The sequence below is a fragment of the Solanum stenotomum genome, chromosome 11, assembly GCF_019186545.1.
Source record: "Solanum stenotomum isolate F172 chromosome 11, ASM1918654v1, whole genome shotgun sequence".
NCBI lineage: Eukaryota > Viridiplantae > Streptophyta > Magnoliopsida > Solanales > Solanaceae > Solanum > Solanum stenotomum.
In genome coordinates this window covers 6,940,239-6,957,118 of record NC_064292.1, presented here as the reverse complement: position 1 = coordinate 6,957,118, position 16,880 = coordinate 6,940,239, and the positions used below count along the sequence as shown (strand labels likewise).

At 32.7% G+C, this 16,880-nt stretch overlaps 2 protein-coding genes across 3 annotated transcripts; one reads left to right on the top strand and one right to left on the bottom strand.

Annotated features, from left to right (window-relative positions):
* The first annotated feature begins 3,350 nt into the window (after nt 1–3,350).
* LOC125844244 (aspartic proteinase 36) lies at nt 3,351–8,630 on the top strand. 2 transcript variants are annotated; one of them, XM_049523522.1, is made up of 10 exons: nt 3,351–3,827; nt 5,012–5,141; nt 5,244–5,491; nt 5,589–5,816; nt 6,700–6,862; nt 7,032–7,105; nt 7,212–7,308; nt 7,594–7,660; nt 8,075–8,146; nt 8,314–8,630. In XM_049523522.1, the coding sequence occupies exons 1-10, from the start codon at nt 3,586–3,588 to the stop codon at nt 8,484–8,486; spliced, it is 1,494 nt and encodes a 497-aa protein (XP_049379479.1). In that variant the 5' UTR covers nt 3,351–3,585; the 3' UTR covers nt 8,487–8,630. The 2 variants fall into 2 exon arrangements, with proteins under 2 accessions (XP_049379479.1, XP_049379478.1); XM_049523521.1 differs by having other exon boundaries at nt 3,408–3,827; nt 5,241–5,491.
* A 396-nt stretch (nt 8,631–9,026) lies between these two features.
* LOC125845338 (uncharacterized RNA-binding protein C1827.05c-like) lies at nt 9,027–15,716 on the bottom strand. The gene is made up of 9 exons (XM_049524826.1): nt 15,619–15,716; nt 14,498–14,617; nt 12,565–12,679; nt 12,384–12,439; nt 11,478–11,525; nt 11,275–11,372; nt 10,460–10,529; nt 10,168–10,278; nt 9,027–9,435 (listed from the first exon to the last, which is right to left on the bottom strand). The coding sequence occupies exons 2-9, from the start codon at nt 14,600–14,602 to the stop codon at nt 9,388–9,390; spliced, it is 651 nt and encodes a 216-aa protein (XP_049380783.1). The 5' UTR covers nt 14,603–14,617; nt 15,619–15,716; the 3' UTR covers nt 9,027–9,387.
* Nucleotides 15,717–16,880: the final 1,164 nt, after the last annotated feature.

Genomic DNA, 16,880 nt, shown 5'->3' with positions numbered 1-16,880 from the left:
CATAAACTTCACCACTTTCTTTTGTTGGTAGATTGTCAAGTGACATTAGATATAACATAAATCCCAAATGAAAGAATTCGTAGAAAAGAAGATATGTGGTAAACTTCTAGTTAATCTTTTGTCTTTTATTTCAGTCTCATATTAAAATTATCTACTATTTTTTTTTTACGTTGACACAAATGAAATCTACGTAATTTCAAATTCAATAGAAACTTTTCAAAGAAATTCAAAAATTAAGTTGAGTGGGTAGTCCTCCTACTCCACTAGTTCTCTTAAAAAAGATAGCCCTCATTTTGTAAAGCACAAAGCAAAAGTAACTCAAGAAAAGAAAGAGCATTTGGTTTTAATTAGAAATTACAAAATCTTGCAAAGCTACTAAGGGCATAGTAGTCACAAGAAGTGGAAAATTAGCCTATGAATTCATAATATGTTCAAATCCGTTTAAATTTGAATTGATTATTGACTCGTCTATTTCTTAATTCAGTTCATTTTAAGAGATTAAAATTTGAACTGATATATAGCTCAAATTCAATTCAATCCGTCCATTTGTCACCTATACTAATCACCAAGAATCTTGATTCCAAAATTTTGCAATGCTATCAAAGGGCACAATAGTCAATAGAATTTAAATCCTACTATTTCTTTGAGGACATAATCCCACAATTGCAAAAGTAATGTAAGATATTGTAGAAAAAGTATATAGAGATTTGTGGCTATTAATTTATTTTGTTTTTTCTTTGAGAAAAAGCCAAATAAAGTGGCTTGAAAAAAGTTAAAACATGCAAATAATTGAGCACTTAGTTCTATAAAAAAGTTAAGTAGTCGTACAACAAGAACTACAAAATTTGAATTGTGGGTTGAAAACGCTTTAAAGTACAATATGTTAAAGAAAAGTTCTTCTTTTATTTTTTTATTTGGTTTGTGCTACTAATATGGAACTCTATTTTTTTTAGTTATATAGTAAACTTTTTTGAGCTTTGAATTGACCATTATTTAGATCATAGTTTAACTTCCTTAGCATGGAGGGTTGTCCCCACAATGAGACTAAATAAAGGTGAACCATATATACTAGTTAGCAACAACAAGAAGAAAACATTTAGTCACATCTTTCATATGTTAATTAATTAATTAATAAATAATTTTTCTTTAAAAAAACAACTCTAAAAGGGATTTAGTTCAAGCACAAGCCAAAAGATCCTTTCTTTTAATTTGTTGAAGCCAATAATAACAAATGACTGAGATTTAGTTATATTCATAAAATTAGAAAGAAAGAGATAAATATAGGGATTAGAAAATTATGTTGAGTAGATAGATTCCCATAAAGGTTTGCAAGTGTCTTAAAAGAGTTTGAAGTATAATAATTTCATCGAAATATTCATGAATTTTATATTCAAAGGGAATAACTATAGTTATTAAACTCAAGATGAGTCATATGATGATATTCTAGGATAGAATGACCAAAAATCAATTTGAATTTATGTTGAACAATTTATAGTGGAGGGTATATTCTTACTAGAAAAAATTGATTAAAATTTATCACATACACGAAGGGAAAAAAAAGAGATCTACAACTTAGAAATGATATAAATATCATAATTAATATGTAGGAAGGAGTCTAGAGTTACAAAAAGAGTGGGAAATACAAAGAAATTTTCCTTTAACAATATACTAATAAGTTAAATAAAAATATTCAAATAGTCTGTCTCATGGGATTTTCTTCAATATTACTAGTAGATTGGATCATTACTTGATCTATATGTTTATTATTTGTTCTTCTCCTATATGTTACTATTATTTTATTATCATTTACTATCTAGTAGTGATTCTCTTCTTTCTTTTTTTAAATATGATAAAATTGGTTAGTATTATTTATATTTATGTAATATAAGAGGGTAACTTAAACAAACAAAGCAATAATTATAGATTTCATGGTTGTCAAGCTCAACATTTCCACATTTGAGTTGTTTCATAAATAAATAATTACTATAATTATATTTATATATTCCCTAATAAAGAACAGCTCATGCAATATGACAATTTAGTGGAACAATGAGGAGCAACAAGAAAAAAATAATTAACTTTAATTATTATTATGCTCGACGGATATCATTTTTTTAATCTAATGTCCTAATTAAATTGCATTATTTTTCAACAATATCCTACAAATATATATCCCGTAACATTCCATCTTTATCCACGTTATTCAATTTACCCAAGAAATAAGATTTGAAAAAAACAATTACACCACAAAAGATGTGTTATACGTAATTCATATCCTGATGCAAACATTAGTAATTGTTTCCATAATTGAAAACCGTAATATAATTAAATAAGATAATAGAAAAAATAAGAATAATTTTGTTTTCCTAATAAGCGTACAAAAAACAAACATAATAAATAAAATAATTAAAGAAATACTAGTTTAACTCTATAGACACGACAATAAAATGAAATACAAAAACATAATGATCATCGTTACAAATCTCTATTTTATCGAAGAGAGAAACGTTAAAAAAAACTAAAAATATTTCTACTCGAGCAAACAAGAAGTCTAGTAGTTTACAACTATTACTTTTATTAATTGTTTAAAGTTATAAAATAATATTTATTATAATGTCTACTAATCCAAAGGAATAAAAGAATAAATTTCTAGAGATAATAAGAATCCCTACGATCCCAATGTAATTAAAAAATAATATAGAATTTTCTTAGAGTATAATCTAATTTAATCCCATAAAACAAACCTTTCCTCAACTAACGCAAGAGGAATAAAAACCCGGGATAACAATTAAAAAATAATAATAACTCCCACGATAAATTAATTTTAATTTATTTTTAGTTATATACCTTATCAGTTTAAGCAATTTATATCTTGTTATATCATATTTATCTATTATTATAAGTAACTTATCTCGTATTTAACATTATAAATATAAATTTCACATTCTATTAGTAACATAATATGAATGTCGGTTTAAATAAATCAGAACACGACTATTATTAAGAGATTTAATCTTGATAGTTTATTCATGCACAAAATTATTATGACTAAATTAAATAATATATTAAAAATTTATCAAAGATAATATATCTATCCCACAAAAATAGTACTCCTAATAAGATATATATCAAATTTCACTTGTAGCCTATAGGAAGTCGGACGTAAATTGAAAGTTAAAGAGTGAAAAAAGATAGAAATATCTCTTACTTTATTTATTATACATGAAAATATAAACGTAACTTATAAAATTAGCTGATATAAATATTATATTGAATACGTTATTATTGAAATAAGATAACGTATTAAAAAATGTATATATTAAGGCAATTCAACCATCTGGGAAACTTCTGTTATCGTTTCACTTTCTTTTTTATTTTCTCTCTCAAAAGCAGCAAAAACAGAGCACTTTTTTTTCCCTCTATTATTCTTCTCTTTGTTTTTTATTCATACAAAAATATTTTTTTTAAAATAAAAATCATTCTTTATGTATAATACATAAAAAAAATTATTTTTTTCCTGTTGATATGTTCTTGAACAATTTATAGATAAAATTTTAGCTGTCGGTGAGATTAATTAGGTAGAGTATGTTGTCACCGGTGGTGTTTTTGGTGTTTCTATGTGTAATTTCTCCGGCGGCGGCGGTGGTGGGTGACGGCGGAATGACGATGACGTTGCAGTTAGAAAGGGCTTTTCCGACGAGTCATGGAGTTGAATTGAGTCAACTCAAAGCGCGTGACCGAGTTAGACATGGACGAATCTTGCAGCAATTTTCTAATGGGGTTGTTGATTTTCCAGTTCAAGGCACTTATGATCCATTTCTTGTTGGGTATTTAAATTTTTAACTCTATTTTGGGTTTATTTATTTGCATATTGTTGATAATAACGTAATTTTTTAGCTGCAAGAACTGTTCTTGATGAGATTTTTATGAAATTTACAGTTGCTTTGTTTGGTGATTTGGTTAATAGTGAATACTTCTTTGTTAGAAGTTTGTGTTGGAAATTGGGTAGTTTCTCTTTTTTGAGAATTGAAGGAAAAAAGTTGTGTATTTTTGCTATTTGTTTGCATATTATTGATGATATTATGATTTTAGCTTCAATAACTGTTCTTGACTATCTGTTTCATGAATTTAGCTAATGAAGTATTCCGTAGTATGGAGTTTAAGAAAACAAAGAAGACTTTTGAATCTTGTCGTGGTGATATAAAGATATTTAGAATGTACCAAAATGTTCTTTAATTTTGTGGTTTTAAATGTGTCCTATGGAAAGTTAGAATTAGAGAGTGGCCGAAAAGAGAAAGAGATGTTGTTTTTTAAACAGACTAAAGAGAAGGAAAGTTAGACAAACCATTTGAAATGGAGGGAGTAATTGATTTGTTGATGATTTGGCTGATAGTGAATAGTACTTTCTTTGTCAGAGGTTTATATTGGAAATTGAGCAGTTTTCTTTTTTGTCCTTTTATTAAAGAATTTTAAGGAAAAAAGAAGTGTCTTGAACTGTATTTTTGCTATTTATTTGCATATTATTGATGATATAATGATTTTAGCTTCAAGAACTATTCTTGACGATCTGTTTCATGAAATTTAGCTAATAAACTAGTTGTTTTTTTTGTTGATGATTTCATTAGTATTGGGTACTTTCTTTGTCAGAAGTGATGTTGAAAATTTGGTATTTCGCTTTTATTTATTTTTTAAGAATTGAAGGAAAACAAGAAGAGTCTTGAACTGGTGGTAATGGTAATTGGTAAAGGTTGTTTCGTTGATTATTTCTTGGGTTTGTTAGTTGTATAGTACTGTATTAATACTTGCACTTCAATCCCTTTTTCTCAGTGGATTGAGTATGCTCTTAGGTGGATTTGTGGCTTTTGAATTCTTGTTTACGTTGTCTTTCTTGGTTTTTTGTTAATTTACTGATGTAGTGGCATTAATCATTTTTTGTAGCAGTTTTTTGTTTAATTTACAAGTTATGTATCCATCAAAGTGAATGTTAGTTGAGATTATGATTTTGTTTCAGGCTTTACTTTACAAGAGTTCAGTTGGGTTCCCCTCCAAAGGAATTCTATGTGCAGATTGATACTGGAAGTGATGTGTTGTGGGTTAGTTGTGCGTCTTGTAATGGTTGCCCAACATCTAGTGGACTTCAGGTTTGGATATTATTATTCCTGCAAATTTTGAGTGTGGGAATTTTGGTTTTGAGCATACAGTTGTAAGAATAGCGCTTGATTAAATTTTGATTTTCATAGCAGATTCAGTTAGAATTCTTTGATCCATCAAGCTCATCAACAGCTCGACCGATCTCATGTTCAGACCAAAGATGTGCTCTTGGAGAACAATCTTCTGACTCTGGGTGTTCTACTCGAAATCAGTGCGGTTATACATTCCAATATGGTGATGGCAGTGGGACATCAGGTTATTACGTAGCAGATTTAATGCATTTTGATACAATCGTGGGGAATTCTTTGATGACAAACTCGTCTGCTCCTGTTGTTTTCGGGTGAGCTATAATTCATCTTAATTATTTGAGATAGCATATGTTACTTCCGCTACGTGTCAGTATTTAACCTTATTGTTGTTGGGATTTTATGACACAGATGTAGCACATCACAGACAGGTGACCTAACTAAACCTGACAGAGCAATTGATGGGATCTTTGGATTTGGGCAGCAGGGCTTGTCGGTTATCGCACAACTTTCCTCCCAAGGAGTGACCCCAAATGTGTTTTCCCATTGCTTGAAAGGAAGTAATGGCGGAGGTGGTATCTTGGTGCTAGGTCAGATTGTGGAGCCAAATTTAGTTTACACTCCACTTGTCCCATCACAGTATGTTATCTCTTTCTATGGCGAGCTTGCGTAACTTCATTTCTTTCTTGGTGTTCGTGACTGCTTCCAGTTTTTCTTTGCCGAAAATTTCTTGCAAAGCTATCTGATCTGCGCCAAATATTGGCATAGTAAAGGTATTCTTGGTAGTCCTTTAATCAAATCTCATCTAAGATGATAAAAAGAGAAGCAGCGAAAGTTGCACATTTGGCTAATAAGTTCTCTTACCCGGATATCTTTATGTGAAGTTTCTTTTCTTTGATTTATATGCACAGTTATTGAGTTTGAGATCTGAAAGTTATTTTTAAGAAAAATTTACTTCAGCCCAATTTGTTTGGCGGAACTACTAAAAGGTCCCTTAGTATAAAAGTACTTTTTTGTGTCTAGTGGAGTCTACGATAAGCTATGTTGGTTCTTGTAAGAACATATCATTAAAGGCAAAATGGGGATGTAAAATTTAAACAATTGATGCTGGGTAGTAGAAAATTTGCTTAACAATTTAGGTGGGGATATATTTGATATTTTTACGTTGTTAGTAATTTGAGCTTTGTTTTCCCAATAATCATGCAAATATCTTTTCCCAGGGAGCTGAACTATGCACTCCTCGCTCCTGATTAATTTATAATCGTTGTTACTATATGGACTTTTGAAATTGATCAAGCTTCCAATGAAATGTGATCAGATGGTATGTTTAATGTATAAACCTATGTTAATAGAGCTTTGATTTTCCCATTCTTTGGCCCAAAGTAAATTTGGACAACCTGAGTTGTGTACGTATTCCTTGTGGTTGGATATAAACATGAATTGGACCGACCATTTGTCAGCCGCCTCTGTTTTTTCACAAATACCCCGACTTACGTGTACACTTTTTTTTTTCTTTCACCAGGCCACATTACAACTTGAATCTTGAGACTATTGCTCTCAATGGGCAGACATTGGCCATTAGTCCACAAGTATTTGAAACATCAAGCAACAGGGGAACCATAGTTGATTCTGGAACGACTCTGGCTTATCTTGCTGAAGAAGCTTATGAAATTTTTGTTAATGCTGTAAGTTATATTATTCGAAGGATCTTATGATTTGTTTGCACTTGAGATTTAGATCATTCACGGTGTTCATCTACTAATATTGGGAAAAACTTCACTTGAATCCATTTCAGCAGTATCAACTATATCATCATGAATACTCCTTATAACTCGTAATCTTTTGCTCGTGCAGGTCAGTCAGGCTGTTTCACAGAATGTGCGCCCTCTTGTTGCCAGGGGAAACCAGTGTTATCTAACCACCTCCAGGTTTTCTAAAAAAATTGAACTTTGGAGCTTCCAGTCTCAAAATGTTTCTGATGGTTTAGCTTAGTTTGTACTGAAATTTTGACTAGTACTTTTTTCTTTTGTGCAGCGTTGGTGATATATTTCCCATGGTGAGTTTGAACTTTGCCGGTGGTGCAACAATGGTATTAAGGGGTGAGGACTACCTTATACAGCAAAACTCCATTGTAAGTCAAATTTTCTTCAAACTCGTTAATGATGGTTTATCTTAAGCATGTTAACCTGCTCAAAACTTTACTTCAAATTATTGTTTAGCTATTCATTTCGAAGAATGAGAGATATTCGTTATATGTCGCTACCTATTACTTTGTCACATATTCTATTCCAATATGTTCACCGACCACACTGTGGTCAGAAGCTCTTTAATTCTTTTAGTGCCCCCAATTTAATTGTGAAAAGTAATCTATCACATCAAAATAGTTTTGCACTGAGTACAGTTTATGCTTTTGTAGGGTGGTGCTGCTGTCTGGTGCATGGGCTTTCAGAAAATTCCGGGCCAAGGATTGACAATTTTAGGAGGTAATCCCCTGCATCTGATCTCATTTTTAACTCCCTCGTTTTGAATTTCTCATGACACCATCTCTTTCATTGATATCTGCTTGCTGACATAAAGCGGTTAATTTAGATTCGTTTACGTCCTGTAATTTTAAAGGACTGTCGCAGAAAAAACTTTAGCACCAGAAGAATCTGTTCATAAACGTTAACGAGTTCACCTGGTAGATGTTTTACCTGATTCATGCCCATTATTGCTTTCACCTCCAGGATCTCTTTTTTACCTTCTACTGGTTTTGATCATTTCATGACTCATAATTTGTATTCCATATTTCACATTTTACAAACAAAGCATTTGCTTTTAATGATTGTGCCATTCTAGATGGACACAATCTTCTTCTCTTCTTTTTTGTTGATTCATATGTTTATATTTCTGTGCAGACCTTGTTCTGAAAGACAAGATTATTGTTTACGATCTAGCTAGACAACGGATTGGATGGGCCAATTACGATTGTAAGTCATATAACTCCATACGATCTTTGACCAAACTTAAAAGAACACATCATACTACATACAGTTTTTTAAACTATTTCGTCTCCGGTAAATTGAAGTATAACTTTAGTCAGTTGTCGAGTTAAGCTAAGACACGTTCCATTGTCCAATGTATATTTAATTATCAGGTTCGCAGGCTGTTAATGTTTCTGCTACCACGAGCAGAGGGAAAACTGAGTATGTCAATGCAGGACAGATCGGTAATAGTTCACCACGTAACGACCCTTACACGCTGCTATTAAGTGTCATTCTAACTTTTGTGTTGCAAGCAATAGTCTTCGGCACTTACTCATTCTTGTAACAGTTTGGTATTGTGGAAGTCAACTGCTAAATTCTTTCTCATTTTTGTATAGCCCTCTGTCCTATAGTTATTTATTTACCGCGGTCGATAAAGATTTAGATTTCTTTCATAGTAGTAGCCCTAGTTCTGTTGTTTGTTCAGACACCTAGTTCCACATATAGTATACTCATGTAGTGGTTAAATTTGTTGTATAAAGTAGATTTCAACACTTGTGTATTACAATAGTATCCATACAGAGTTACCATTTGATTTTGAATGAAAATTTTGTTAAAATACTAGTCAATTATAAGTTTTCTTCAGCCAATAGTTTTTGGCTAATGTCAAAGTATTGTCTTGCCAAATACTGATCAATTATAAGTTTTCTTCAGCCAATAGTTTTTGGTTTGTCTTGCCACTGAGGGATATATTTTGAAGTTTTTAAAAACTGGCTCAGGATAGTGTTTGAAAATGACTTGGACACGCGCTTACAGCTTACAATTTAAATAGAAGAAAATAACCTTATAAATATCAAATGTCAGAAAGGAATGCTCTGGAGTCTGGTGTACCGATGCATGAGCTGATTATATAACATTGTTTTTCAACTCAAAAATCAAATGACAAAATGCTTTACAGTAAATTGATAGATTCACGGTATACTATCAATAGACAAAATTGTCAAATTCTTCCTTGTCTTCTCCAAGTTACACAACCACTTTTTTCTCTTCTAATTTTTCAAAATAAAAGAAATCCAATGTTATCGATGGCTCAACAAGCCTTTGACAACATCATAAGTTAACTCTGCAGCAAAATAATGCGGCCGTTCATCTGTCAGTTCAGCTGATCCTCAGTTACACCGCGCACACATAGTAATCTACTTGTAGCCATAGATACTATTTTGCTGACAAGCTTTTCTTAGAAAGATCTAATCCGTGAACCTGATCTTCTTTGGTGCAGCCTGAATTGCACCCACCTGCAAATCACATTGTAAATGTTAAAAATCACTTTTATGCTTCTCTTCAGACTAATTCCAGAAGTGTTGCAACTGTCTTGCTCTTTTTCATCTGCTAGACGAATAACAGAGGCCTCATTTCTACATCTTTGACCCGGAAGAATTTTCATGCAATGTTTTATTATATGAGTTGTCATGTACTAAGTAACATGTCTGAAAACCTCTTCTTTAAAATAATGGTTGTGTCCAACTTGTCCGCAACTCGATTATTCATCAGGTACTGCTACCTCTCACATGTCTAAAATGCTCTTTTTGGTTCTGACAAATGTGGCTATCTAAGAACAGATTTCTCAATCACAATGCCTTCTTTGAAGTGTTATATGTTTCTCATGGAACTTGTTTTTTTCCTCCTCAAGTTTATACAAGAAAATTCCTCAATTTGATAGATTCTGTCTTCTTAATCTAATCCTAAATTTGGATGTTCTGTAATTTTCTGATAGGCTAGGAAATTATCTGCATACGCATGTAACATCCTTGTGTCGATCTTCCTTCTAATTGACATGTTAGGTACTTATTTCCTTCCTAATACCATGCTCAAAAACATTAGTCATTTCTTATGTAATGGAAATCCTATCCAAGTAATTGTCAAATTAGCCAACAGGTAGTTCCTAGACCAGTTAGTAAACATGCATAAATAAGTAGAATTTGCAGCACAAGATAATGTGAAATGTAATAAAGAACATTTGCTCTTACCATTTCTGGGCACTCGTAATCAATCCCAGCTGCCTCGATCCTCTTTCGCCTCTTTTTGTCACGTTTTAGAATTTCTCCAACCAACTTATTATGCTCTACCAATGTTCTTTCCTGGATAATTATCATCACTCCATAAGTTTCACATTTAAACCAGTTCAAAAAACCATGTATCTCAAACTTTGCACAATTATGGAAAAGCGAATGAGAGTTCATATATAACTAAAAGCAATGTATCTCAATTTTTTGCATATCATGTAAATATCTGTATCACACATACAAGATCAAACACTACCTTGTCCTGACGCTTCCTTTCAATTTTAACCCAGTCCAACGGTTTGTACCAGCGGTTCACACCTTTCCACCTAGAACCAAATATACAAATTAGAGCCATACCTAAAAAGAAGAGGAAAAAAAGACAATAACTAAATTGTCAGTTCATGCAACTCCATGCTAGAAACAAGCTTCATTCATGTAAATATCATCTTCATGGACATTCTATGTTTAAAATTCTTAAGGATGCTAAAATAATTCCTACATTTGCTTCCTTACATATACAAGTCAGTTTACATACATTAGCACAAATAAATTTCTTAACACCACTTACATATGCATCAGACTATTCGATGCCAAACTCACTCACAATCATAATGCACAAAAACTTGGTAAGAAAAATGACATCAATTATACATAGTATAAAACATTATATGAAACATAATGGTGAACTCCATAGAGCAGAACTGGCATTGTGGAACCACACGTCATTGGGATTATTCAGAAAGGAGAACTCTCTGGACTCTAGTTTAGGAATACTTCCCTTTTTATTCTTGATCCAGCCACAATATTGCTAATTGTCATCAGGTTGCTTCTGAAGGTGGAATATTTCAGGTTAGTCTTTTCTATTGATAATTTTCAAGCATTTCAACCCTGTAGAACTCTTATCCATCTATTGGTAAAAGTTATATATCACTTGGAATCTTAGACCAAGAACATTGGTTAAGAAAAGACTATTATCCATCAATTCAACCACCACTTCAGGAAGCTGATATAGACTTTTAAAATATGAAATTTTATGATGAATGACAATTGTCTTCAAAATGAAACCCTTACAATCTTGGATGAACATGCTCAGGAGGAATAAGACGAACTTGCAACAAGTGCTCAAATAATAGATAGTTATGCATGGTATCTGCAACCACTTTAGCAACCTGCAATTGTCCAAAAAAGATAATGATTAATGGAAAGAAAATGACCAGATGGATTCTCTAAATATGGGTGCATAACACACTAAATTACTCAGGAATAGGAACAACCTCAGGGGACTCAAATTCTATGAAGCCAAAATGCTTTGATTTTCCTGTCTGTCATGAGGAAAAGACGCAAGGGAAAAAAAAAGAAATAAGAAAAGAATCAAAAGATTACCACATAGAGAGACAATAAGAAAGTAAAAGTGTATCATGGACTTAGAAAATTGAAGGATATATCCAACACGAAATCCTTTACTCCAGAAGCCATATTGTTGGAAATTATGGATAGTGTTCTTGACACACCTAAACTACAAGAATTTCTGTATAATTTCCAACAATTGGACCACAATTTAAATACTTTGAAGATAAACATATCACAATCTTTACGTGGAACTTAACAAGTCCAGAGCATCTGTTAGCTTCACCGATGACAGACTACAACATCCCATAAGGAATGGGAGAGATATGTCTATTCTATTTTTTAAAGAAGAAAAAATCTGGTGAAGGCTTGCTTTTTATTGGAAAATGTGGCTGGAAATAGTGAACATTAATATTCCCATGCAGAATCATACTGTAGTAAAGCTCCACGGCATATCATATTCTAAATTCTGTAGTCACTGCAGCTATCCGTTTTTAAATACTATGACTAATCATAGATGATAAAAAAAGTTGCCATCACTTTTAGGTACTTCAGTAATCCCATACCAACCAGCTTGGGTCTTTCTAAGGCTTAAATTGTCAGATTATAAGTTGCGCGGACACTTCACTTTCGATGCCACACCCGTGTCGGGTTCTCCAAAAGTACACTACTTTTGGAGAATCCGACTCGCACCCATTGACATATTTGAAGAGTTCGAGCAACATAGATCAGATTGTGACATATGACGAAAGTAGGTCAAGAAGACAAAGCCAGACAAAGATGTCAGACTACACGGATTAAATTAAAGATAAAGAATCAGTTGAAGTATTCACCTTTTTATTCCTTGCAAGTCTAAGCCTCTTAATTGTACCAAATTGCTTAAAGAAACCTAAAGACAACAACAGCAGAAAATGGCACAACAAAAGTTATTTAACTTTGTAATGTTACAAAGTGATGCAAAAGCTAAAAAGGCTTAGAAAGGGGACGTAAAAACTCAATGTGAGAAATGCAAACCTTCCATTTCATTCTCATAAAATCCATGTGGAATCCTTCCAATATACAATATTGTCGCTTTACTTTCCCGTACTTCAGTATCCGGGAGTTTTCTAGCCGGCCCACCTTCCAATGGCTATTACATATAAGGAAAACAAGTCAGAAAAAGTAAGCCATCACAAAAAAAAAAGTCATCTTCTTTCTTCTCTTCTTATACAACAGAGCTGCTGATTGACTACAGTAAAGAAGATACCATAGTTTGTTACAGAAGACAAAGGAAGGACACGCAATGTAGTTTTGTATGATCCAAACAACTCATACTCTTGTATGTGGAGAATAATTGAGCATGAATTGATACTCGTTGGCTCAAATTTACTTACCAACATTGCCACATCTATTGACGCGTGACCCATGTTTAGTGACACTTAAAACCAGCTACTCCCTTTGTTCCAATTAATGTGACATAGTTTGACTCGAAATGGAGTCTAAGAAAGAAAGGAGGACTTCTGAATTTCATGGTTTTTTAACTTTTAAACATGCTATGACATTTGTGTGGCTACAAGTCTTTTGATACTTGTGGTCTTAAACATGCCATAGCATTTGTTGTTTTCCTTCTTAAAAAAATGACATAACATTTGTGAGGCCATAGAAGCTTCTCGTTAAGGGAAGTTCATATTTAATTTATTTTCAAATATAGAATATGAGTAGTTCATATTTAATTTATTTTCAACTATAGAATATGTCATTTTTTTGTATGGCCTAATAAAGAATCAGTGTCAACATAAATTGGAACTGAGGGAGTACTAATTTTGATTAATGTATGTCGAAATGTTTTTTCTTTATGACAAGGGAAATCCGCAACCGCTACCCTTTGGGTGCGCACAGGGTAAAACCCCCGCTCCTATGCAATAGCTCGCAAACCACATAGGAGAGGTAACCCGCACTAGGCAAACCCGGTGCGACGAGCTCAACCCAGAAGGCAAACCCCTTGCTTTCGCTGGCAAGGGGTTTCGAACTTGAGACCTCCAACATGGAAGTCCCAAGCCCAAACCACTGGGCAACATCTATTCCTATTCAAAAGCAATATTTACGTTATTCTAAAGATGTTTCAGTTATCCATTTAGTTTTCCATTATTATCTCCAAATGTTTTTTAACCAGGAATCTCTCATGAGAGTTTCAGTCCAAAAATCACATGACATCACTCTTGTAAAAAACTAAAATATTTCAAGTACTCCATAATATCTTTTTTTTTAAAAAAATAGTGTCCATGTCAGCTTGTGGCAAGTACTCCACCTTATCTGCAACTACATCTTTTTGCTTTAGATCATGAAGCACTATTAGAGAGCCAGGAAACTATTTTTCTTTTACAAATGTTCCAAAGTCAACAATTCTATCTCAATTGTAAGTTTAAGAATTTGCATGCTTTGTCAGGATATTATATGCATATAGGCTACTTCTATTAGAACTGCCCTATAAGTATTTAAGAATGGTGGCTAGTTTCATCAAATGTCTGGGAATCTATTAGCCAACAAAACATTTACTCCATTTTTTTTCTTCAAGTTCCCTTGCCTGTCCTACATAGCAAAGATCTTCTAACGATCTCCCAACAACCAAATAGATAGAAAGAGTTTTCGACCATCACAACACACATTGAGTCATTTCAAACATATATACCAAAAAGACAAACTAACATGTAACATGAAAGAAACTAAAAACAACAGCAACAAACCGAGTATAATCCCACAAGTGAGGTCAGGAGAGGGTAGAGTGTATGCAGACCTTACCCCTACCTTGAGAAGGTAGAGAGGCGGTTTCATATAGACCCTTAGGCCCAAAGAGGGGAAGATAGAAACTAAAAACATGAAGGGAAAAATTGTTCTCAACGGTTCTCCCACTCTAAGAACTTCTTGAGGATTGAGGAGCTTTACTAACTTTAATATGCCAGAAACATACCAGAAAGTCAGCAGCTTTGTCTTTAGAAACTGAAGAAGCAGAGAATTCGCTAGCACCCTTCTTCAACTTCTTAGTTATGCTTTTCTTCCTCCCTTTGGCACCCATCTCTGTCAAAACAATCTTGGTAGACACAAAAGAAAACTCATTACTTACACAGGAAGTATTACATATTTGACCATTTTAGACCCATTTTATCAAACGGGTAGCAAGTAAAAATGCAAACTACCTGTAAAACTACTAACAAAATGACAAGAGAGCCACTATTATTTAGATAGGTAGCCAGAAAAATGCAAATTCTGCCTAGATAAAAAATCCTTAGTCTACCTAAAATTTTCATTAGAAATACTACCAATCACAAATATGGACCTATATATCGAATAGGTAGCGAGTAAAACTGTGAATTCAGATGTAGAAATCTTAAACTGGGAAAAAGAGCCACTATTTCCTTGAGTCGAGGGTGTATCAGAAACCAACTCTTTATCTCCCAAGGTATGGGCAAGGTTTGTATACGTCTCTACCTGCCTAACCCCAACTTTTGTTGGTTGAAAAATGAGCCACTATTGGGTAGCCAGAAAAATGCAAATTATACCTAGATAAAAATCCTTGATCAACCTAAAAAGATTCATGAGTTACATTACAAATACTACAATCACAAATTCAGAACTATTTATCAAATGGGCAGCCAGTAAAATTTCAAATTAACATGTAGAAATCTCAAACTTCAACTTCGATATAGCAAAGTCTGGACACCACTCAAACTCGTCCCCACGCTGTCTCGTGCACACCCACACTGACGTTACACATAAATTTTGGAGGTGCCTAGTTGATCATTCTGGAACAAAATTACAGTGTTCAACTGCCACACTGGAGTCAAATTGAGATGTCTAGATATGCATACTCAAGTAAAATTGTTTACATGACAATTGAAACCGAGTTTGAGTGTCTATTTATGTATTCTGACTTAAAATAAACATGTAAAAATCATAAACAACCATGAAAAACAGCCAAAATTATTCATATTGGTAACAAAAAGAAGAACAACAATTTAACTAATTTAAAAAACACAGCTGAATTTGCTCTATTCATTGCAATTATAGAGAAGTATGGATGAAACTAATTACCAAAATTTACGAAGCTGAAGAAAGAGCTGCCGGCTGCCGACCGCCGGAAAAAGAGATACAGAGGAGGAGCAAAGCGGAAAGTGGCAGTCACAGGAATATGGGCAAACCTATGTTTGTTGAGTTTTGTGTGAACTAGAAAAAGTGGGTATGGGCTTTATGAATTTAAATTCTATTGGGCTTATAAATGTGATATTGGGTCCAGAGTCCTAAAACGGGCCTAAGCGACGAGCAAACACAAACGTGAGAGCAAAAAATTACTCGAGTAATGAACGACCTCAAAGGAGGAGGAAGTCAAAAACTAGGGGTGCCAATTGGACGGGTTGGGTTAAGTTTGGGCAGGTCATAATGGGTTAAGACAATAATCGGGTCAAGACTCAATCCAATCTAAATTTGCTTTAGGTTAAAAAGAGTTAGGTCAAAACTGGGGTGTACAAAACCGAACCGAAAACCGAATCAAACCGCAAACCGAGTCGAATCGAAAAAAAACTCAACTAGTAGTTTGGTTTGACTTGGTTTGGTATTGGAAAAAAAAACCCGACTATATTTGGGTTGGTTTGGTTTTAACTAAAAAAAACAACCCGACATTATATATGTAATTTTAAAATTTTATTTTATACATAAAATATTTACTTTGATATAATTTTAAAATATTTCTTATACTATTTCATTGTTTTTATCTTTTAATATATTATTTCAAGTTTAAAACTTAGAATTCCGAATGGTCCAATAAAGATTATAGTTCATAAATGTTGATAATTATAATAAAACTTAAATCAAAATCAAACTAATACTAATGCAAAAAGAAAATCAATTCAACACTAAGAATGACAATAATATTGAATATTTGTTCTTTAGTTTTACATTGGTTTAGACAATTAAAATACATAATCTAATTTTAATTTTCCTTAAATATTTAGTAATGTAACTAAATTAAACTTATAATTTTGCATGATTTAGTAGTTTTAAATTATGATCATTTTCATTATGACTTTGCAATATTTATTTTATATGATGATTTTATTATTGTTTTTTATTGAATATTTTTGTGTCATCAGTACTCATCTCATATTTTGTGTTATTTTTTTAAGAAACACCTTAGATAATTGTATTTTGGTTGGACTAAAGAAATATTTTGGAGCAAAAGTTAATTATATGTTTGTATGCAAGCTTTACCGAAAAAATCCAAAAATCTGGAAAAAAAATCTGAGGTTTATTATTTTGGTTTGATTTATAAATTTAAAAATTCGACACAATGGTTTGGT